This window comes from Coccinella septempunctata, chromosome 4 (assembly GCF_907165205.1).
Source record: "Coccinella septempunctata chromosome 4, icCocSept1.1, whole genome shotgun sequence".
Lineage (NCBI taxonomy): Eukaryota > Metazoa > Arthropoda > Insecta > Coleoptera > Coccinellidae > Coccinella > Coccinella septempunctata.
The window spans coordinates 24,974,926-25,001,050 of NC_058192.1; the positions used below are offsets into that span (position 1 = coordinate 24,974,926).

Here is a 26,125-nt window from a genome sequence, read left to right on the forward strand (position 1 = left end):
TTCCCCGATCTAGCTTCGTGAAATCGGACCTTAATCTGAATAAGTATACTTAGGATGATGTGAAAAAACTTCGATATTGCATATTTGAGACTCTGAAATATGAATTGTATTGAATTGTGTTGAATTGCCATGAATTGTATTGAATTGTGTTGAATTGGTATGAATTGTTTTGAATTTTCATGAATTGTCCGTGAATTGTCAGGAATTGCCATGAATTTTCTTGAATTGTGTGAATTGTTGGAATTGTCTGAATTGTTTTATATGTTATCATAGGAATTGCGTGAATTGTCTGAATTGTTGTGTACAACATTTTCATGACCGGTTCACCCCTCGGGAATAAGCAATTCTGAATTAACTTCGGTCTATTACAGTTTTTTCTGAAATTTCCAAAAAACAAAATTCCATTTTCATGAATTTCGATAGGAATTCACACAGGGTGTTTTATGTCCGTATTTTAGTTCAATCAAATTTCCCTGAGCCGATTCTGAATATATGAGGTTTCGCTGCTATGGCAGTCGATGAGGATATGCATACTAAAAATATTTGCCTAAAAATTGAATAGAATATTCCGAGTGCTTCGGAAGTAGGTAAGGCTTGTGGAAAATATTGACCAAATGAATAAGGTATCTTGTAGGTACAATATTTGTCCTCTACCCGAAGTTGAGCATTGTACACTTAACTTTGAAAAACCTCAAGTTATCGAAGAGGCTGTCGTCGCCCAGAAGTCCCAGTCCAAATTATAATTATTTGTGTTAGAATGTATCGAAGGGTTCATTCAAAAACAAGCCCATGTTAACCCAATGAAAAGAATCTTTGTCTCTTGTAGGGAGCTAAATATAACCAGTCAAGACACTAGATAAACCAGTCAAGACACTAGATGAACCGAGAATAATCGAAATAATCAATCGCAATGGAAGACCTGTTTCGAACTTATTATCATGAGAGCAGAATCACGAAGAGTATCCCGATCTATTGATATCTCATATCCTCCAAAACATATAATTGAAAATTCAAATATATGTATGTATATTTCTCCTTACCAAAGGTAATTGATAGCTGAAATAGAAATCGTACCTGAAAATTGTTATGAATTGAAAGTAGGTACACAAAGTGTACCATACCATAGCAGTTGGTATAGTAGATTCTTACGGCAGGCGTATACAAAATCTTTTATTTTATCGGCCCCAGTACTCACTGATCGACGGCCCAATTTATGGTGGGATTATTAATGAAGCAGATCTTCGGAAGGAACAGATCAATATATCCATCATTTCAGTTACTGGCGATAGAGTAAACCAGAGACAACTCTCTGGAGTTGTCAACTGTCTCTGGAGTAAACCATTCTAAAGGAGCCCATAGATTACTCTGACGTCACGTGGGACCACATCATAATGCGCATGATTTAAAAGTCGTACATACGATTTCTCGCGGAAGAGTTCGAATTGTTCTCACAGAACAGACCCATACCCATCTTGACTTACTTTATGATTGTTCTAACGTGTCGTGAGACGTACATTCCCACGTCACGACAGAACAATTTGAACGCTCCCGCGCAAAATCGTATGTTAGTGGGAGCGCTCACCAAAGTAGCGCTAGCACTGACATGGTACATACATGACAAAGGACAGAAGCGATTTATAATTTTCAGATATCGCACATCTGAGTGAAGTTTCAGTTATTATTTTGCATCGCCTTCGTCATGTATGTGCCATGTCAGTGTTACGCTACTTTGGTGGACAATCCCTTAGATTGTTTAATAATGCGCATTATGACGTGGGACCACGTTAAAATATGCATAATGTAAAAATGTGCTTGATTTAAAAATCAACAATTTTGATTTTGTGCGGAAGCGTTCAAATTGATCTAAAGTGACATGAGAACGCAAGTCTTTTGAAATCATGCGCATTATGATGTGGTCTCACTGTAGGCAGCTATCTACGGATAGAACATAGAAACGAAATTAAATTAAATTAATTGATTAAATGGTTTCTGAGGTTTCTCCTACTTCAGTAACTGAAACGACAGATAGATAGGTTAACTAAAAACGGCCGATGTATAAACCTAGGTACTATTTTGGTACTCTCAGATGATACAACCAAGAATGCTTGGAAGACATAAGTAGTACCAGGGAAAACCTTAATGAACTACGGATTGTGGGTGTGTCAGCTGCGGAAAGCGATACTATTTTTGTTAAAAATAATAACTGGTTCTCAAAGTTCCTTTTGTTTTCGATTATTCGGGTTATGACCTATTGAATTTGGGTTAGACATGAGATGAGAAGATTAAATGAACCATCACCCAGACCCAAGCGTTTTATACAGATTTGCTATTAAAAAGCAATCTGTTTTTTTTCTGACCTGGTACTGCTATATAAGACCCATTCCTCTTTAAATCTTTACTCCCAAGCTCCACAATTTGAACTTTTTTCTTCCTGGTTTTTGTTTTTCTCTTCTCTGGAAATTGAATCACATTTGCAATAGTTGAGGGCTTTCTGCCATTCGAAAGACAAATTTTTTTTTTCTGATTATCCTATGGAAGAACTGACAAAAAACTTATAATAGCTCAATGAAAAAGTCATGAGAAAATATTATTTTCATTATTAGGAAAAATAATAAATAATTTTTCTTTCTCCATCGCCTTTTTTCAAAAAAAACATACAATCAGAAAAAATACATTGTTTTTGTGATATGAAATTGTTCGCATATACATACCTACCGATTTCCTAAAAATCGAGTGGGAAAGGAAAAAGGGGAAGACGAGGTTATTTAGAGGGTTCGCAAAATTCTATAGTCGATTTTGGGAATGAATTTTCAAGTGAATAGGTGAATGCTTGCATATACCTACAGCTCTATCTGCATTTATATTGAAATTTAATTTTGAGTAATAATTATCAACAAGATGGATACATGATCATGATACACATGTACCTACATGAGACAAATACAGAAATACAAGAAATAATGAACGGAAGTCCATGTGTTCTTCACAGTTCTGTCCCAGAAAATCAAACTTGAAAACTATTATTAATTTTATGTTGATACGATCTTCAGAGATTGTTCAGAAGATGAAATGAATACATTCTTTCATTCAACCCATACCTCGTATCGGATCATTATACGAACTCAGTATATGTCCCTGCTCGAGAGTAACGCGCTACAGGGTGAGTCACAGCCTATTGATTAATTTTTGTAGAACTAAGCATAATTTTGAACTGAAAATTTGCATATTGCTATTTCAGACAATTAACTTTCTTCCTTTAATATTTGTAGAAATTTGCAACTTATGGTTATAACGGAAAAAACTTACTACTCTCTTACTTCAAATGGAACACCTATAGTACCTATATCTTCGCATCGTGAGATGGCTGATTCGATGGCAACTACAACAGTAGTTGCCATAGTTGGGTTCAAACTCAACGGTTTATTGGGAATCTCATGAAGAGCCACAGAGAAGACTCTTTACCATTTTAAATTTTCCATTAAGAAGTATTATATCGGACCTTAAATCTACAGAGTGTTCATGGAAAGATTCTAATGTTGGACAAATCGAATTTAGCAAAACTCAAGATTTTCAAATTGAACCTACAGTTGTTATTAAAAAAGGAGAGAGAATTGAATTGGTTAGATTAGATGAATATACCCTACACAGGAAATAGACACTTCCCGAGTTATCAAAGGAAAACATGAAATGAGGAAGAAGAGCATTTTGAACTATCGAACTACTTGATTTTTCTGTGACTTTCGGTAACTCCAAAAAAAAACTAAAATTCTATCTTTCCATAAATAACGTGCGTTCAAAAAAATTCGTCGTCAAGTAGGCTATGAAATTTTGAAGGCTGATGTTCGGTGGCTGAACGTATGTCTTTCCTTGAATTACTTCATCTTCCCAAAATGTAAACAATGATGACATTAACCTATATATCGTAATTTTGTACGGAAAGGCACTTTTCAGAAAAGGTTACCTGTAAATTTCACCCAACGTTCGAAAAGCATTTCTTTCATTGAGGAAGATGACAAGAATCCAAACAATCTGAGGCGGTTAGAAAAGTTGTTCGTAAAAATTTTAACCGTCCACTATTTTCATACGTAAGAGACATGAATCTTGAATTGATCGTGGTAGTATGTTTTTTTGTAAGAGGGTTCTAGTTACTTCAGTCATATGAATAGATCACAGTAAGATTCTCAATAATATGTTTATTAATTCTCTATAAATATTGAATTGATTCAGTCATTACAAAAAATCCATGACTAAACTAAAAGAACTGAATTACATGAAAATAGCTATTGGACAATTTATTAAAATTCAATTCAGATATAAAAAGGCATGATGCTTTCTCCTTCATAACGTTCTGCTATTGAAGTTCCATAAAAGAAAGTAGGTCCACATTTTGCCTTTGACTGATGCATACTGTCAGTATGCATCAGTTCAGTATGATACTGAACTCCAATTTTTCTCGGATGCTACAAGGTTAGGTAATCACAACCTTTTATCAGTTATCAGTTTCTGATAACGTCAATCTTTATGGAAACAAATGGATATCTTTTTTTCAAAATCGGGTGGCATATGCCAACGGATACTCCATCCACTTGAGATAAAATCTGAAGAGAGGTTTGTCGAGCTTCTGTCACCATGTTTTGATTATTACTGAACTCTAGAGTTTTCTTTTTTGGTATACCACTTCCTTTTTTGTTTGAACATACCTGTTTCGTCAAGACATCGCAAAACAGTACAATGGAAAAATTCATTCTTAATAATCAACAGCAACATAGGCTTCAATGAAGTCGCCGGAACAGAATATTTCCATTTTCCTTCAATTTTCTTTCCAATTTTGAAGTAGAATTCAATAGTAAAAGTCTTTCACACGTCCGTAAAAACCATCTTTATAATTTGCTGATAATTTTAATTCAACAACAACCCAAAGTGCTAAAATGACAGTTCACCTGGAAAATAGTAAAGCACGAGCTAAGAATTACGTTTAGACACGAAATATCGACGTTCAAAATTCCATAGCCTACTTGACGACGAATTTTTTTGAACGCACGTTAATTACGACATTTCATGAAATGTCGAAATTATTAACATCGAAATTTACTCTCTTTCTGTGGTTTCACTCACAACGTGTTCCGTTTCACTCCAGCCCTGTATCCTTCTTATTGTAGGCCTATGACAGCAACAGTACAAAAATATTTTCAAATTGCTGCTTTAAAACTGAAAAATTGAATGATGTGTACTATGTACTTAACTGAACAGTCCGGATCTACTTAAAATTACTTGAATTGGCTGAAATTTTCTAAGTTTCCTCTTTTTTTTTTGCAGGATGGCAAAAAGCAAGTAGGCGTCTTATTTATTATCAATCCCCAAGGTATTCCAGCTCTTCTCAACGCTGCCATTCACGATTCAGTCATCTATTTTATTCCGCCCCATTGATGCCATCAATTTCGCTGGAATTTTGATTTCATCACGTGCCATTACTTGACGTTAATTCTATTTCTTTGCCCATTCACGTCTCGACGAAAAGATTACATCGTTGGGAGTTCAACAAGTACGGTAATTAACAGAAAAGTTTCAAAAGGTTCAGTTAATTTGAAGTTCAGTTCGCAGGGCACATTGTCAAAGACTTCGAGATGATAAAGGATCATTTTGAAGAATCATATATTAATGAATTGGAAGCTGTATTGCGATATAATTTTCTTACACATCGCCAAAGTAATGAATTGGGACCTACATTAACATTTCCTTCATGATTTGATACCTTTTCCATTACGAAGGTAAATAATCACACAATTGAATGCTTTGAAAAAATAAATACATGAAGTAATGCGAAAGATCTCAGCAGGTAAGGTAAGGTTTTTTGTACTCAGCGCCTTACCCTCCAATAGTTGGGGAGCCCAAGATTCTTAATCGGGATTTACTCGAGTGTTTCGAAGGTTAGATGATAGAAAGACAAAAACGTTCTATGCTGTATTCACCTTCGAAGATGGGATAAGCGTCGGCAAGTTTTCAAACATGTATCAAAAATCGTCAGGTGTACATACTCGAGCCTGTCAGATTAAGATACTGTATATCGCCTACGTGTCTCTGATAATGAATTCATGTTAATCTGAAATTTTGTGTGGTGAGGTTGGCTGTACGGAAGAGGTGAAAAAATTTTTTTCGTACGTGTCAGATTCTCAGAGTATATGTTAATTGGACCCAAAGGAAGCTAATTTTCAAGTGTCACGAAAGGTCAGCGGTGCTTCGAAAATGCAGAAAATGAAATCGTTACATGTACATCCTCGAGCGTGACAGATTTTCATACAGATCTCTTATCTCGGTGTTGCAGACGTGTTGACCCATTAATCTGATACTAATCAGGGATAACAATGCTTTTTTTTAATATCTCCCTTCCTGTACCTTTTTTGTGTTTGTTATGAGAGTTGTAAATAATAAAACTCTATACAACTTTGGTCTGCAAAAATTAGGCTCATTACCCAATTATTAACATAAAATTCTTAATTGAATTTCAAAAATGTGCAATTACTAATTATACTAGCCGAATTTCATTCGAATATCTCGACCCGTTTCAGATCAATAAGTAAATAGTCCATAACATGTCGAATTCTCGGAAAATAAATCATTTGCGGACAAAAGCTACATGGCAAACTGTTTCTCTTCATGCAGCACCCCTTGAAATTCGTCGCAATTAATATCCAACACCCTGTATATTTTTCAATGTTCAAAGTTTTAAAGCCTACCCCTATCACTACATAATAATCAGAGACAAGGGACCCTTTCTCTATGATAATAATAATCATTGGTGAGGCTGAGGTACAGCAATTGAAGAAAATTTTAACGAAATAATGGATTCCTTGTAGTAGTGCAAGACGAAGTCTTTTGTAAGATATTGTTTTTCTGTTGTTAATCCTATACATTCCATTTCAAATGGAAAGGATTTTTTTAATTCACCTATTATCACACTTGAAGTCAACATCAGGACCTTATGAAACCTAGATTGTAAAGCTGTATAACTGTATAGTAGTGTATAGCTACTTTCAAAAAGATGTTAAGGAGACCAGACTTAAGTACTTTGGGGAATGTTTTTGGAGATCTATTCATTAGTTGTCTGATAAACAAGAGTGTCCTAAATTTTGTGATCTCATACCATGTGACTCTTTTGTTTGTGGTATTATTTGAAAACCGTATTTTTTTTAAAATCTAGCATTATAAATGATTTCAAAGATCCCTACATTCTAATTTAATATTCATGTTTGGTGAAGTACCATAAAATATGTGTTAAGCGCTAATAATAAGATGAAACTACTTGAGAGTTTACGTAGAAAAATTTTTTTGGTTGGTTTTCTCCAGGTTTTAATAAAATGATATGCATACGATTTTCTTAGAGAAATTTAGTTGAAGTACGAAATGCGAATCAAAATATATTAACTTCTGAAATGGAATCAAAATTTCCTTTTGCTTTAGTGTTGAAGGTTGATAGATTGATCCGTTTACCATGTAACATTCTTTTTGAAAAATAGATGGAGATTTTTTGAATAAGTTATTTGTCAGTTCTTAATAAAAAATTATAATTCCATATTTATACAATTTATCTGTGTTAATAATGAGTTTGTAACTCACTTCGACATGACGAATGATTTCTTCCAATCTCGGTGAAAGATCTCATGATTGGCAATACATGGTCTTTTCTTTGATGCTGATGCCTGTGCCTCTTGAGTAATGCATCCTTAACCTGCATTTTCTTATCAGATGCTAATGAATTATTGTTGACCATATGATCCAGCACTAAATCTGCAATCTGTTCTAGAGAATTCGCATCCATATCTAAAATGACTGTTCCATTCAGAATCAAACTTCGAAGTTCGAAGAGGGAATGAAGAGATAGTGTACCAACGTGGGGCTTGGACCATCTATTTCCACCTATAAAAAATGAATCATATGTTAAAACCTGGAGGAAAATACATAGGTATGTAGGTATAGTCTCTGAGTATCAAATAGGTGTGGGTTATACTCAATGGTGAGATGAATCTATCTCATAGATATAAGAAGTAAGGTAAAAATCAATCTTGTCAGAAACCTCTTATGAAGGTTTACTTCGTTAATAAATATCGCTATTTAGAAAGGGGTATTAACATGGAGAGATAAAAAATTTGATGCCATTTCACAATCTACTTCTATTATATTGCCACTGATTAAAATTGAAACTATTTTGTTGTTCGAAATATTATTTTCGTAAGTCGAATATAATTACAGCTCTGTGTCAATCAGGAATCAAAGCAGGTAAAGAGCACATGCGTATTTTGCCTAATACGGTGATGACAGCTTTAAGAGTTATACAGGGTGTTTCGAGAGCAGTTGACCATAGCAAATTGGTAAACGCAGGTCATCTAGGCCTTTCACACCTTTCAGAGAAGTTACTTGATTTTTACCCAAAAGCCATTAGTTTACAATATTCGGTGATTTAAGGATTTCGGCATAAGATTTCGATATCCATATCTTGAGAATGAGAGATCCGATTTTGATTAAATTTTTTGGGCTCGTTTACTTCAAATAACCCATTTCTTTGGCCCTTGCAATTTATAATCTATTATGGTAGTTCTCAGAATATTGATATTTGTCTTTTTGAAATATCTAATTTATATTTTCGAGATCAGTTGAGAAATTTTAGATTTCAGAATAAAAATAACCTATTTTCCGAATTAAATTCAATTTTCACATCGCATGGCACACTTGTTTCGAAATAGAAGCAGACGAACGAAACCATTTTTCAGATTACCTACTGTTTTCAATTACCTATATCAATGCCATCTTATGAGATTTTTGATATCAGAAACCCTCTTCTTAAAAATATATTTGAAACTTTTGAAATTTAAAACTATAAAATCTTAAGCAGAATGAAAATATCCTTTTACGGATTCAATTCATAAAATGAATACCTATTATTTAATGTGCAAAAGAACAATATGTTCTGAATTAGATAAAATTAAATGACAACTTCCACAAAATATTTTAATAATTTCCCAACAATTGTTTCGCTAACACTGTAGCTTCATCAGGTTATTACAAAAACATTTTACACTTTGTAATAACCTGATGAAGCTACAGTGTTAGCGTTGTCGTTTAATTTTATTTAATTCAAAATGAACTTCCATCAAGTAAAGACCGAATCAATAAAATAATATTTTCACAGAAATTATATATTATATTATAAGAGAAACAGATTCTGCCAAAAATTTGATAATTTCGAAAGAATGCACATTTCGATAATACACTTTTCAAATATATTTTTAGGTGGCACACTTTAACACTTGGTGTATGTTGTACATGACAGTTATTCAAGAAGTTGTTGCCTTTCAAACAGTTAGGTAACTGATTATTCATGTTCTGATAGTGGAAACTTTGGAAGCTCAACTATTAATTCGTAATTGAATTACAGTTTCGCACAACACATATCCTATGTCGCATCAACCCGATGTTGTAGGTGGGAAGATGATTCATGGAACTCGACGATAATTTGGATTCAACAGAGATCCCCCAGTTTCACTTTGAGGTATTGAGTAGAATTTGGAATTACGTTTCATAGACACTTGATTAACAGTCTATAAAAACTGTTCTGGGATATTTGAAACATCGACACAATACCTACTGTTCTCGGTAGTTATTGGAAACGGATATTGGAACTATTAATTTTTGAATAATAATTATTATAATCAAGACTTACGAAGGCGTAGAAGTACGAAGACGTAGAAGGGCCAAGAAATTATTTTATTTACAATCCCGACTTATAAGTCGGGATCTCGAGATCCCGAGATAAAAGTCGGGATTATATCCTATAACTTTCGGATTCAACTTAGTCATATCGTGATCGAGTTACAATAATAATAGCTATTATATGAGACTTGAATATAACGATTCTTTGGAAAAATGAAAAAATACAACTAATGAAGTCGTATAATGAGTCATGTAATTTTAATTACATTGCAATTGATTGAATTATTTTCTCCGAGAAAACGTAGTTTGAGTACTTATGCACTGTTTTATTGTGAGAATCTGTCCTACATACAGATATTCTGTATAGCAATTTCATAAAGAAATTGGCGACTTTCTTTGGAGATGAGCAGTATTGGAATAATAACAGGGTTTCGTTATTTAAATGTTGACTATTAAGTCGATTCATGCAATACGTAATCATGATAGGTTTTTCAAACAGTTGGCAGATAAGTTAGCTGTGTTTGGTTCTTTCAAAAGCCACGTTCGGAAAAATATTCGTTTAGATATTATGAAAAATACAGTTTGTATCTATGCTGAATTCAAGTATTATGTGAGTTTAATTATAGATAGAGATCAAACCCTGGAGGATTGAATCAGGTATTCAAACCCAAAATAATAATTAAACCATGCGTAGAGACATATTATTCTTCTCTGTGATTCAGCCTACTCAATCATTCAAAATTCACATACGAATTACATTTTCATAATATCTGAACGAATCTGAGGGCGATGTATTTCTGAAACGGGAAAAAAATGGCGATTCTTTCTAGGTCATTTTAAACGACTGTTTCCATAAGAAAAAAAACTTTAGGTTACAGCTCAGCAAAAATACCTATTGTAAAAAATCATAATACGTCACTCTTTTGCTATCAAAAAAGTGTCTTTATAATGTTTTAATTTTAACATCAACATCCTAGCACAAACAGGAACGGAGATAATGACCAAAGTTGAAATCACCCAAATTTCAATTCCTATAACTCTAAAACAAAAAAAGATGGAGAAATACAGTTGATGGCATTATCAGTTTCTCGAAAAAAGACGACATTAATGGCACATTCATTTTCCTCTATCTCGTTGCGTAAAAAAGTTGTAGTTCAGGTTCATTCATTCATTTTGCCCACCCCGTACATGGTACTAATACCTAAAAAAAAACTCGTAAAATAATCATAACCAAAACTACAGCAACCTACGACGGAAAACTAGGAAATTCAGATTCTTCCTCTTAAACAAATCCACACTATTTTTATATCAATGAATCTGGCAGGCCATGAATGGCTAAGGTCCACCGCCTCCGACCCATCTATTTGGAGAGAAGGATCTACAATGATGGAAATATCCCAATCAACCCTACAATTTCTTTCTTCAACATTCAAAAATGATTTTTCATATGAGACTTGGTTTTATCATAAACATTTCTAGCAAGATGTTCTTCTTTGCAATACCATCTATAATTTTCGCCTACGAGTCTATACAGATATAGCATTTGTTTTAGCATATTTTATTTTTTATAATTTTCGCAGACTGATTTTTCCTGCAAACCTGGATATGGCATGAACAGTTTTCGCTAAAATATTCTGACTCGGAAGTCACGGAAAATATCTTTTCCTCAATTTTGCATATTTCTTCCTTCCTTTTATTTCCTTTTATCAATATTATGGAAAGCGAAGTTCTAGGACACTTTTTGGTAGGACTGGGAACAAAAATCAGCTGTATGTTGTGACATCCATTTTATTCTGGAACCATATTCTCTGCCTTATATTCGAACCCACTTCTCCTACAAGATACTGCACGGTCACATTTACCCAGAATTACGTTAGCTCATTTCGAAGAGAATCAAGACTTTTTATCGAGTTGGCACCCTAGATCTCCCAATCTTTCACCCATAGAACACATATGAGACATTAATGGAAAAAGATTTTCAGTTCACCCCATCCTTTACAGACTCGAGCAGCACTTCGACATGTTGCCTGAAATGGGATATCTAAAGAGAAAATCATCGTGTTAGTAGGAGTATACCCTGACGTGCTTCTGAGTGCATAAGACTTGGTAAAGTTTCAACACAATTATTTTTTTTTTTGGTTAAATTTTTCTCAAACTTTGATCAATTAATGACCTAACCCTAAGACATGTATAAGAAAAATTGTGTTGATACTTTCATTGTTCTGTTTTCCATGATACTTAGTATACATATTTTGTATGAAATCTGGTAGCTTCAATTGAATTTTTTATGTACACAAAAATCAGTTCTGAAACCAGAACATAACAATTCTGAATAAAATCAGTTGCAATTTCGAATCAATAAATGGACATTTGTAAGTTATAATTTGATTCAAGAATGATATTCTGAATTGTTAAAAATTGAGCGATCTGATCTTTATCTAGTCGACGCTCCTGGCTAGCTCTGGTGGCCACGTTTAGTACCTACCCCAATTCTGCTTTGCGCTAATTGAACGAAGCAGCAGTCCAACTCTCAGTGTTTTTCAGAAGCGAAAAACTACACATATACACATTTTTCTTATCATTCTCTTTGTTAACTCCGTGGAATTCACTTAGTATTGTTCACATTTAGATTTGTAACACCTCTTTCATTGTTCATCTCATCAAATTCATATTATTTCAAGTCTTCTCAGTCAATTCTGGTGCTAATTTGTTCAACTCATAAGGTAATGTACGTACATTCTTCTCAAAATTATTGATTTAACCATTTTCATGATCTTTCCATTGCCTCCTCAGGAATATGTATTTTAGTATTTATAAGCAGTCTGTCTCTATAAGTGTTGTATTTGTTGATAAATTTTTGCACTCTTCAAGACCAACGTAATGTACGAGTATATTAATTATACCATTCTTGCTCTTCTCAGATTAATTATGATTGTTCTTCTCATTTATTTAATTATTCTTGATCTTCTTATTTAATATTTAATTATAATATTCTTGCCATTCTCATATTAATTCTAATATTCTAGTACTTCTCAGATCAATTAATTTTACATTCTTATTTAACTTAAGATTCATGCTCATAGTTGAATCATAATCAACTCACATTTAATATATTGATCTCTCATTGATGATTAGACTTAGACAATGTAGTTTCACCTCTTTGCCCATTTCACCAAATTTTTTGTTTTTCTGATAGAAGAAAGAGGCTCTAGCAATCAATTTTCATTGATTGCTCTGTCACTGTAAACGGTGAGTTAATATTGAATTTATAGAACTTCTCAAAGTATTACGGCAAGTTTCATAATCAAACCTGAAGTCCCTTTTATTTTAAAGGTTTCTTTAAACCTACTAAAAATGACAGTAAAGAAAGGTTCAAACTCAAAGTGACAAATTCGATTATGAAACTGGACTGGACTGGTCTGACCTCAAGTGACTGAACTTCTCATTCGAACTGCTTTGGATTATCTCTGCTTTTAGTTGAATAATATCTCTCTGAGTATATTTATAGATGCTGTTAAAATTTGTTTTTATTACTGTATTAGCTTCAGGCAGGTATTGATCACTCATTGATGATCAGACTTAGACAATGTAGTTTCACCTCTTGGCCTATGTCACTGTTACAATTCGGTCATCTCATTAAAATGCATTATTCTAACCTTCCTGTTTTTTTGATAGAATAAAGAGGCTCCCGCAATCAATTTTCATTGATTGCTCTGTCACTGTAAACAGTGTGTTAATTTTGAATTTATTGAACTTCTCAGAGTGTAAGTCTTACCTCAAGTGACTAAACTTCTCATTTGAACTGCACTGGATTATCTCTGCTTTTAGTTGAATAATATCTCTCTGAGTCTATAGATGTTGTTAATATTTGTTTTTTATTATTAGCTTCATGCAGGTAACTTTTTCATTTTGTGATTGTGAACGATATATGTACAATAAATGTTTTTATACTATCTGCAACTCAATTATCTTGTCATATAGTCGACTACTATCTTTTTACAAAATCATAACACCCCCGATTGTGAATATGAATTCATTATTGGTTGAAAACGGATCCATATGGATCCGTCCTGCGCTGATTTCTCGACTGATACATGGTGTAAGACTCCTGTTCTGATTTTTCGATGCTGGACATCCTATATGAAGACAGATCGGCTTCTCTGCCAGACGCATATTATTTATAGTGACGTGTAATAAAAACATCTAAACGCTGCGAGTCTGTTCTTGGCGCAACAACTGAATTACTCCCTAGATATGTATTCTGCTCCTATTCTGGACACGTATTGTTATAAGTTCGTCCCCTGCGAAGAAAATCAGAAGTATAAAAACCGGAGGTATACGAACCGTAGATGCTGAATTTTCATGAGGGCAGAATGCCCACAGGGATGTTCTTTTATTAAGAGATCCTGAAGGTGGGTACTGACTTGAACATACTTACACACAAGGCCAAGAAATCTTGCAATGAAAGTTTTTTGTTCGTTGTGCATTTCTTCAAGGCTTTCAGCTTTTCTAAAAGTTCCATTGATTCATCTGACATCCAGTGGTTCTGTCTATGTGATTTTTCTCTGGAATTTGTTGAGTCGGTTTCATTGAGAATATAACTACTGTTTTGTATCAATCCAAGTTTCTTCTGGATCTCCTATCTCTTTCGGTTTTTTGCTATTTTTTAAAGATAATTTTAAATTGGGCTAGATCTTTTGTTATTATTCTGTCTGTGTGCATTGTTTTTTTTTCAAGAACTTTATTCTGAAGTTATTTCTAGGGGTTTGTGATCGGGACTGTTCATTTTTTTTGTCTTTTTGTAGATTTATTCCCGGTAACGGGATACACCAATGAATGAATGAGTGATCGGGACCACATTCAGCACTTAGTTTGGTTTCGACATCCTTAAGAGGAGTTTATACGAGAGACATTCTCGCCATCCGTATAAGGCGTAAAGGGGAAAAGACTTCCAGAATGTGGGGTTCTGCCACAACACTTGAATGATAAGTAGAAGTTACGAATATTACAATAGTTTCCACTTTCGTCGGCAGCACTTAACTAACGTCTTTTTTCAGTTTAGCGAGGATATGAATTGTAGCCAATGGCGAGACTTTTCGAGACATTTTTTCATGTGGAAATTCATAGAATAGATAATTTCACCTCGGAAAGTCAATGACATGAATGAATATTTATTCTTCAACGTTGCCATGGCAGTGCCAGTGCGGAACCAGACAATTGTCTGGTGGGATATTTATAAATAGAATACGAATGCGGTACCTTTGATGTTTTTTTTATTGCCGTTGGAGTTTGAGTTAACGTGTGAATATGCGATAAAAGTTAAATTGTGGATATTGTTGTGGTTGGGGATTGAATAGAATTTTCATTCCATACTTTGAATTTCTACATATAACGTTAGATACTTTTTTTCTGAACAAGCTCAAAATGCCGCCCCTTGAATACTTGCACTCTAGTCCTCTTACCTCCTAGCGACGGCCCTACATTCATTAAGTTAATGTTCTAGCACAAAAGTTGAATTTATTCTTTATAACTTAACGACACTGCTGACGAACCCAGTTCTGTCAGTTGAGCTTGGCATTAACACCCAATACGTCATTACTCTTCCAATCGGCTTCGAACAGAATTGTGCCTCCTTTCTATATCTCCCTGATTGAAGCAATATCAAGAACGATATCTGGATAACAAGATAAAGAAAAACCTCAGCACGAGAATATGCAATAAGTTATTATTTATCTCCTGGTCGGTTTATTAACAGTCCAGGAGTAGATACCCTGAACCAATCAAAAAGATATTCAGTTAGGTTAGGTTTGGTGAAAATCAAAAATGCTGAATGAAAAAAGAGATTAGGTTTAGTGGGAATTCGAATTCAAGAGATTGAGTGAAGTCTCCAACAGTGTTCCTTTACGAGAGTTTCATCTAAAAAAGATTTTCTCCTTAAAAAAAGAAACGTTCGTCTTTGGTTTATCAACTACAAAATGCTCTGGACCGTATACATTTGCACGCTCTGGATGGGGATCAGAGTGATCCAAGAGTTGTTTGTCTTTGCTACGTAGAAAATTCATAAAAGAAAAAGTTCCTAGGCGAGGAACGGTGAGCTCATTGCTGCAGCCTCAGAAATAATTAGATTTTTATTGACGTTGCAGTTTTCTTTGAAGCAGGTATCGTTCAAGCACTCTATGAAAGAATCTAATCTCATCTCATTAATCCTGAAATTAGAATAAATGAAATTGATGCAATCGAAAGATGTTTCGAAGAAAATGCACTGGGGATCGGTTCCATTTTACATTTGCTACATGAAAAATTGCCGAAAGAGGCAATTTCCTCGACGCCTTCGCACTGCTTTTTTCAATTTCCGACTTACACAGCAACGCCAAATTTGTCGAACTGTTGCAAAACGTGAACAGAGGAAACATTTTTTCAGGATATTATTCGTTAAAGCTGCTGTTACTCACGAGCGGACGTTATTTTTCAATAACATACCTACCCATGATTTCCACCTTTTTCTCTACGGAATACACAATTTTGAATGGGGTAGAAATTAGTTTGTAACTGTTTCGACACGATTTTTACTTCTCTTCTTTCTTTCTTAAGAATCGAACAAAGTGTAGATTGACAGAGTTATTAGGTGGAGATATTTCTTTAAATCACTGCACCGTTTCGTATAAATATTTCAACAGTAGATTCTTGAGCTAAAAATAAACACTTTTTGCCTTTACCATTTTTTCCGAATCGTCTCGGTTTAAAAGAAACAGGCTGTTGAAAAACCATAAAAAAGTGTTATTTTAGTTCTATCTCACGAACGTTTATGTCAAATGAAATGAATTTCGGAATATAGATTTTCATTCACTTTTTCGAATACAAAATATCACCTGCTTTTTCCAGTTTTCTCATTACGACCATTACGTACCATAAAAATAGCAAAAATTCAAAGAACCCAACTCTTGACGCTACTACCTATTGAATATTTTACGATTTGTAAAATAAATGTATACTTTATATTTTCTCGTATAATGCGCCGTTTTCGAGTAATTTGATGTTAAAAGATAAAAAAAGATAAAAATAAAAAAGTATGTGTGAAATTTGAAAAATTTGGTACTTTGGCTGAATAAAACTATGTTCAAAAGATCCACATATATGCAATGTCACAGATTTAGCTAGTTATTCTGACGGTAATTTTGTTCTTCAGGGGTGGCACAGCTCATCATGAAAACTCAAAATGGCCATATCTTTTTATCGGCGCGGATTCGAAAAAAATGGTATAAAAAAAAAGTGTTTTTTGCGACTTCAAGAATCTACTGTTCAAATATTTCTACGAGTCAAAGACTCACCACGTATGCGCTGGCCTCCACAAAACTACGATTGCCCAACTGTTTCTCAACTTCTCAACTGTTTCTTTTCATTGAACGATTTTATTCGAGAATGAATAGAAAAAGTAGTATATGGTGATAAATAAACGAATGTAGCTATAATATGGGTCACAATTTGAAAATTTGATGCGATAATGATATTCTGCAAGCTCATCGTTCAATCATTGATTGAAAACAATCGATACGGATCTGTTACTGACGCGATTGATATTTTGTCTGAAGTCTGAAAAACCAGGCAATATTAAGTCATTCTAGGGAGCTTTTATATGATAAAAGGTTCTATATCTCAATGAGATCCAGAAGCTCTTTCAGTAGGTTTCGATTTTGGTTCTCATATACATTTATATATACAGGGTGAGTCTTTGAATCTTGAAAATATTTCAACAGTAGATTCTTGAGGTCAAAAGAAACACTTTTTTCCTGTAGCATTTTTCCGATTCGGCACTAAGGAAAAGATATAGCCAGTTTTTATAATGACCTATGCCACCCTTGGAAAAACAAAATGACCTTCAGAATAACTAGCCAAATCTGTGACACTACACATCTTTGCTGTGAATCTTTAAAACAGAGTTGCATTCAGTCAAAGTACCCAATTTTTCGAATTTCACCAATATTTTTTATTTTTGAACATCAAATTACTCGAAAACGTTGCATTATAATTATACGAGAATATATGAGGAATATTTTTATTTTACAAAACGTTCAAATATTCATTAGATGACGTCCAACTTAGTTTCAAGAGTTGGGTTCTTTGAATTTTTGGTATTTTTATGGTACGTAATGGTCATAATGAAAAAACTGGAAGACGTGAGTGATATCTTGTATTCGAAAAAGATTCATCCAATAATGAAAAAATATATTCCGAAATTCATTTCATTCGATAAAACCGTTCGTGAGATAGAACTGATAATACATTTTTTTATGGTTTTTCAACAACCAGTGTTTTCAAATCGAGCCGATTCGACAAAAATAGTACAGGAAGAAAGTTTTTCTGTTGACCTCAAGAATTCACTCTTATACTGTTAAAATATTTGTACGAATCAAAGACTCACCCTGTATATTCTTCCAGCTACTCAGTTTCCTACCCCATATGGTGATGTTAAGAAAAAATATAATAATATAATAATACTATGAAAGAAAAGTGTCTTACCTTCTTCTACATCTTCTTCGAATTTTATCCATCTAGCTGTTTCTTTCCATTCCATTTCTTCGCCATCGGTGACCAGTTCCTCCATTTCGGAGAACAATGGATGACTTTCATGTTTCCCATCATCTATATCTTCTCCCAGAATGAACTGAACTCTTTGTGATGGTGGCGTGACTGAAATAAAGCAGAATTAAATAAGGTCCAAACTAGTGGAAGTAGAGTAACGTGTAAAGTGGTTCATATGAAACTCATTGTAATGAAAATAAACTCACTCTTCATGAGTAAAAAATGACGATAGTTTTAATTTCATATTCGGTCGAAAAGGTATCTTAATTAAAAGCATCAGTGTTGATGATTACAATGTTATGTTCTTTTTATGAGTTGGCACCACTGTCCTTCATTACTGTCCCTCAAATTGACGCAATCTGCTAATTATCTCGTTGAATATAACAGATAACATTAGAACTGGGTAGCTGGAATTGCAGATGCACACTTATAATTGGCACAATCCGCACTGTGACAGAAACAAGGGGGATAAAACGAACAAGCTGAGCATTTTTATATAAAACACACCCTGATTTCGAATTCTGAATAATAATATAATAATAATAATAATATCTTTATTCCACTGAATATACAGTGACGTTAGCAACTTGAAAAGTTTTATAGTGAACAGAAAAAAGAGTAAAAAACAAGTGAACAATAAAGTCAAAAATACAAATACTCAAATACATGTAAAACAAAAAATTATAGGACCCTCATTGCCGAGACGAACTCACTCACGCTATAATAAGAGCCATTGGCGAGAATCGATCTCAGTTCACGCCTGAACTCCGAAGGACGTTTTTCAATTAAATACATCGGTAGAACATCATATATCTGAATACCCGATATCATCGGAGATTTCTCATGAAATGCATGGTTCAAGCCCGAGTGGTAGAATCTTCGACAACCGCGAGTATCATACGAATGGTGGTCACAGAGTCTAGGAATCCTGAATCTCATGTCATGAATATAAATCATGAGGTGGTAAACATACATGGATGGAAGTGTCAGGAGTCCACGGGAACGAAAGTACTCCCTACACGAGGTTTGGGGATCGAGCCCAAACAACGCGCGAATAATACGCTTCTGCAAAATAAATGTTCGGTGAGATCCCGCAGCGCGCCCCCAAACCAGCAGACTATACGCAGTACTGAGGCGATGTTTGAGTGATAGAAAGTCAGAGCACAACGAAAGCCAACATGTCTTTTTAGATGACATAGGGTATAGAAACATCTATTCAACCTAGCGCAAACGTTGTCGATCTCAGATGTCCAGCGCAAATGTTTGTCAAAAACGCAGCCAAGAAGCATCACCTGATCTGACAGCCTTAGAACAGCACCTCCGAAAACAAGACGAGGTTGGCAAGGCTCCCTATAAGGGCTGTGAAACTCGATACAAACAGTCTTTTCATTATTTATAATCAAATGGTTGTTATCGCACCACTTTGAGAACTGGTCGAGCACAGCGTCGCACTTCTCCTTCAATACTTTGGGGGACGGATCACTCACCACAACACCAGTGTCATCAGCATAGAGAAATACCTCTCCATCAAGTATGTATTCAGGTAGATCGTTAATGAATAGGAGGAATAGCAACGGTCCCAATGAACTTCCCTGTGGGACTCCGAATAAAATGTCAAATTCCCTTGAAATAGAATCCTCAACCCTTACGCCAAATCGCCTATTGCGCAAGAAGGATATGAGCCAATCATTCAGCTTGCCGCGAATTCCCAAGCGATACAATTTTCTCGAAAGAAACAGCGGATTAACACAATGGAATGCCCTACGCAAGTCGAAACTAATCATTGTGACATAATGACCGTCATCCAGCCTTTTGGAGATGGACTGCACCATACTACAGATGGCAGTTGTAGTGGATCGGCCAGCGCGGAAACCATGCTGACACTCGGTGAACAAACCGTGACCCTCAATGAAATCAACCAATCGTGTATAAACTGTCTTTTCAAAAATCTTAGAGAAAACACTCAGCATAGTGATTGGTCTATAATTATCAACTAAGCCACGATCACCCTTTTTAAAGATCGGGACGGTCAAACCCATTTTCAACGTGTCAGGAAATGATCCGTTCGAAACAGAAAAGTTTATTGTATCTGCCAAAATGTCGCAGATATACGGGGCAGATTGTTTCACAACTCGAGCTGGAATGTCGTCCCAGCCTGCTGTTGAACGATTTGGTAATGATGCTATTATACGTTCAACTTCCTCTGGAGTAACGGGATGGAAAAACATAGAATTTGAGATGTTTTTGGGCGTGGTGGAGCACTCAACCGAAAGAGAAGCTGGAGGGAAACGACCAGTAATAAGTCCCTGGGCAGCCGAACTGAAATATCGACCAAAGAGGTCGTACAATATTTTAGCATCCGATATTTCCCGATCACCCTCGTACAATACGACGAAATACCCTCCTAAATGTGTGTTGATGGGGTAGCGTTGTTTCGTCCTTGAACGTGACAACTTGAACATAGTGATCTGAAAAACCTGCATGATAATTCAAAACATTTACGATCTGGGGCCTATCATTTCCACATATTACATAGTCAACGCTACTTTTGGATGTTCTGCCGTTGCAGTCGGTAAAAACTCTGCTGTAGGAGGAGATTAGTGAACGCAAACTAAAATTTCCCAAGATAGAAAAGAAAGATCTCGTTGGCGCGGCGTCTGGTGAACACTCATCTATATTGAAGTCACCGCAAATGAAAACATTGTCAAAATTAACAGTGGAATCATTAACAGCCAGTGTCATGATTAATTTGAAGGTTTTTTCAGTTCTATTAGAAAGAAGAACTAAAGAAAGATACCAAATTAAATCTATTTTAAAATTGATAATGAAACGATACTTCCTGTTGTTACTTAACAACATGGCGTCTCGTCAAAAATTTAAGGATTCACGAACTGTTCATTCATTTTCAATACTATCCTAAAATCTTGGTTGATGAAATTTGAGATATCATAAACATAATTCTTTCAGAACTGTAATCACTTGGATCTTTTGTTTCATAAACGCTATTTTTTCAACACTTTAAGGGACCGTCAATGGAGTCAATGTTATTGACTAATCCGACGACCTCCTTAGGAACCATTACTATCACCTTGTGAGGATCCAGGTCTGGCTTTTTCATATGTTCTTAGTACCTACTTAGTTATAATTTCCACATTACTTCGGTGTTGTTGAAATGTCACCCGAGATATAAAACATTATCCTTCGTCTGTATGCCACTGACACAAATTATTTTTTTTAAATCTGTTCTTGCTGCACATGGTGTTCAGTGTTTGGCAAAATACTTGGAGAGTTTTTTATGCTGTGTGGATTGTTTGCTTAATTTTATCTAAACACACAGTTTTGTTGAGCGTTTCAATTTCGGAGAATCTATAAAAGTAATTCAGAGGCGTTCGAATTGGAGTTGTGTGAAATTAACATTTATTCTTCATTTGTAAGATTTCACTTGTGAGTTTTTTCCTGATGTTCCTTCAGTAAAAAACCAAAATTATCTAATAGGATTTATGTCCGGGGATCTAGGAGGAAATTCACTAAGATTATAGGATTCTGCTTTTGACGACATTCGTGCATTAATTATGCCTGCTAACGTCTTGCACCGCCGCTCATAAAAACAAAATACGCACCCTTTAAAAATGTATAGGTAGCTCTGAAAGAACTGAAACTATAGAAAAATTTACTTGTTTTTATATGCCCCCCATGCACGCCAATGTAGTTGATCGTTTCCATTATAGATTATAGATTAGACGGTTTCTGCTTATTTTATATAAAAAAGGGGGAAATTTACGATAAAAACAGAAGTAAATAGAATAGCTATATTTCTAAATATCTAAAAATCCACCCAACAAACAAAACAACAAAAATTTAATAGGACTTCTCAATATATTAAAATTTTCAGCCAAAAAACTAAAATTTTTTACTGCTATATGTTCACTGCCTGTACAACAGGAACAGCTTGAAAGTTACGTTAAACTGGTGCAGTGTTTTGAAGGATGTTGCTGTACACCACTGACAAAGCCAGAAATATTTCATGAAACGGCGATATTTCTACAGCAATGCATTGAATCCGAATAATGGCGAAGACATACCGAAATTTTTACATAACAATTTACCTAGCATCAAAAATAACTCTTCAAAGATATTTACTATTGCCAAATCCTTAGTCAAAAAAATGGGCGTTCTTGCATTCATACCCTATAAAACAAGACGGTCAATGGATCTTGAAGTTTGGTTCATTGAGATAGTTTACTAGGGGAATAATTTTTCTGACCGCTATATACAGGTTGTATATGAATCTCGATTTGTTGTTGCAAAAAAATTTATGGGTTGATTCCTTGGAAAAAAATAAGGTGGATCTTTCATAGAAGGTTTTCATTTTCGAGCCTCCTGATTACTTACAGCTCCTTATCCAAAAGCAGTTTTTTGAGAAGGAATCGCCCCCTAAATTTTTTCGCAACTATTCATATAAACTCTGCATAATTCTCCAGAAGTCTCCGACTCAACCCTGGAACCTCCATGTGAAAAACATCGTTAAGAAAATCATCGAAGCCTGGACATCGATATTTCCGAAATGTCGATTTATAATTTGCATCCCTAAATAGAGGGCGTTGAAGTGAAGCGGCTTCAGAATTCTGGAGCGGACGATTTTGCGGTCCGAAGATAGAAGTTAATGAGATAATCTTATTAGAAATTTGAAAGCTGGTTGGAGAATATAATACTATTGTGGATTATATAGCTGAATTTGTGTGAAACTCCAAACTCATAAATTTTCATTTACGTATTCTAAGTACGAAATTATGCACAGAAAAAAGATTAAAGTTTGTAGTATAACGGAAACTCAATTAAAATATTGGTCGTTATATTTCAGGATGAAATTTTGTAAACAAAAAAATGCATACCTGGTCTGTCCTCTTCTGAACCATCTTTGCTATTTTCACTTTTGTGGTGATGTTTATGTCTTCTATGTGAATGTCTTCTTTCCATTGGAATGTGAACTCCTACAAAAACACTGTGTGCGCGATGTCCTGAAACAATAAAAAAGGTGCATGAAATATACAAAATGTTTCAACATTTTTCAACTTCTCAAGATCTTTATTTGAAACTGATCATTTTGAAATAAAAACAACGTCAATAACAATAAACAGTCTTCATTTCAAATCAATAAATGTAAATAACATGTTACGGATAACAAATAATATGAAATAATATGGAACAAAAATTCAAAATAATATGGCTCTAGGTTCAAAAGAAGTTGAAAATGTTCACTTCAACAATTCAAAGTTGTTTTTTCTCTTGATTACTTCAAGTAATCTGATGTATTGCATTTGTCTTTGACTTGTCGTCAACCTATACCTCTATAGGAAGTTTATATTTGCCAATTCTTGATTCTTATGAAAAAATAGGAGGCATTCCTGAATGTATATCCAATAAATTATTTAAAAAAAAAGTTTGCCGAAATAAAGAGAATGGTGTAACTACACCATTCGCCTGAGCTTTTCGACCAGTACTACAAGGATTCATCGACATTAGTTCTTGTTCGCTTATTTCCTATGAATGAGAGCGTTATCGTTTTGTTGAAATGTTTGCTATTTACGAATAGGAAGCCAAAATTGATATCGGTTCATCCAGCGTCGACAGTAAAAGCCTGAAATCAACGCCTCATTCACGACTTGTTTAGGGCAAAAATAATAATTTTTCGTCATTTCTTCATTACCTATATAGGAATAAATGTTAAACGAAAACCTAATCTGATAAATTTTTACAGTACAGTGAAATCAATATCAAAATCGGATATCTAGTTCCGTAGTTATGCGAAGACAAACATAAAAACACAGGAAATTTCACATTTATAGTATAGGATAAGGATGACATTAAAACCTATGGCGCGATTTAGTATGCAGGTATATAAAGGCACTGTCAATCAATTCTTGAATTGAGTTAGGTAACAAGAATCCATAAGATAATCATATGATAAACTATAAATCTATTGAACGTAGTTTCGATAAATTCTGTAATTGATTTCTGAGAATTGTGAAAAAATAATATTTTGTAGTTAATCCGTACTCAACCAGTCCTAATTCACCTCTGGTAAAGTTACCAAAATCGTAGATTTAATGTATCAGTACGTAAATCGTACATTTTTTTATTTATACATTGGTAAATAGTAAGTACTAATGCATTAACGTTTTTCAATAAGTTTACTAATATACAGTCATTAACTCAATCAATTATTGCAGTTGCATTCGATGCTGGTCGTTAATATACAAATATTAACGTCCAGCATCTAATGCAACTGCAATAATTGATTGAGTTTATATATTTTGTTAAGGATTTTCATATATAACTTATTTGTTCTTTTCAACTTCTGTATGTATATAGCCTAAATTGTATGATACCCCGTTACACTAACCTCTGTTAAAACTGATACATGTGCCATATTGTTTGATAACTAAAAATGTATTGCTGACATTGTAAAAGAATATATTTATATACAGGGTTAGAATTATTTAGAGGGGGACAACAGGAATATCGAAAACCGTTGGAAATACAGGATGGCTTAAATTACAAAAAAGTAGTACAACACTAAAATCGTTATATTGGGTAATGACTACAAACCGAATTTTTTGTAGTTATCTTAAAAAATAAATAGATTATGAAGAAACAAAAAAAATGATGATCTTGATTTTCAGTTTTTTCGAGATATCAGAAACATCACAGAAATTTTGGAACTGTTTACACCAACACACTCATCCTCAAATAACGCAACTTTTTTATAATTTAAGCCACCCTACATTTCTAACGGTTTTCGATATCCCGCTTAAAAGTTCTAACCCTTTGTAGCCTACGAGGATATATTGAAAATTTTTAGCCAACTATAGAACCTATCAAAATTTCAATGTCAAAATATTTTATTACTCAACATATTCTCCTCTTAACTGGATACATTTATTACAGCGAACCTGCAACGTCTCTAGACCTCTCAAACAAAAAGTTTCTTCTTGCTCTGCAAACCAGAACTCCACAGCTTTTATTACCTCCTTGTTGGAAGGAAATTTACGACCTTTCAAACTTTTTTCAGTTGAGGAAAGAGATGATAGTCGGATGAAGCCAAATCTGGTGAATAAAGGGGGTGTTCTAGTAATTCAAACCCTAAATCAAGAATTTTTTGCATGGGAACATGAGATATGTGTGCAAAGGCGTTGTCCTGCAAAAATAAAACACCTTTGTCGAGTCTTTTCTCTTTAATTTGTATTCCCGTAGAGTGGTCAGTATTGTTGAATAGTAATCTCCGGATATTGTTCTACCCTCATCCAAACAATAAATCATGATTACTCCTTGGCAATCCCAAAAAACTGAAGCAAGAACTTTTTCCACAGATTTTTGGACACGAAACTTCTTAGTCCTTGGAGAACCAGAGTGTCGCCATTCCATCGATTGTTGCTTTGTTTCTGGATCGTAGAAATATACCCAAGTTTAAGAAGTCTACATCGTTTTCAAATCGAGCACAGATCGAACGCGATGCTTCTACCCTTGCACGCTTTTGCGGTCAACATTCAAACATTTGGGAATCCATTTTGCAGCAATTTTTCTCATGTCCAAATTGACGTGAACTATATGATGAACGCGTTCGTATGAAATATTCAGTGTTTCAGATATCCGTTTTAGGCCAATTCGACGGTCTGATAAAATCATGCCATGAACTGCATCGATATTTTCGGGGACTGACACAGAAACTGGCCTTCCCGATCGGTCATCATCTTCAATGGAAAATTTACCCCTCTTGAAGCTTGCAGTCCAATTTTTTACGGTCGCATACGAAGGACATTGATCACCAAGAGCATTAAGC

At 34.5% G+C, this 26,125-nt stretch overlaps 1 protein-coding gene across 7 annotated transcripts in view; it reads right to left on the reverse strand.

Moving 5' to 3' along the window:
• The window catches only part of LOC123312153 (sodium bicarbonate cotransporter 3), a 107,912-nt gene that overhangs the window by 50,030 nt on the left and 31,757 nt on the right, over window positions 1-26,125 (reverse strand). For 5 of the 7 annotated variants that reach the window (XM_044896406.1, XM_044896407.1, XM_044896408.1 and 2 more), the window contains 4 exons: window positions 23,178-23,303; window positions 18,223-18,393; window positions 7,615-7,914; window positions 2,358-2,453 (listed from right to left, as the gene is read on the reverse strand). In XM_044896406.1, coding sequence (XP_044752341.1) covers window positions 2,358-2,453; window positions 7,615-7,914; window positions 18,223-18,393; window positions 23,178-23,303 — 693 coding nt within the window. The remainder of the gene's footprint in view (window positions 1-2,357; window positions 2,454-7,614; window positions 7,915-18,222; window positions 18,394-23,177; window positions 23,304-26,125) is intronic. The other 2 variants (XM_044896410.1, XM_044896409.1) reach the window with 1 other exon arrangement.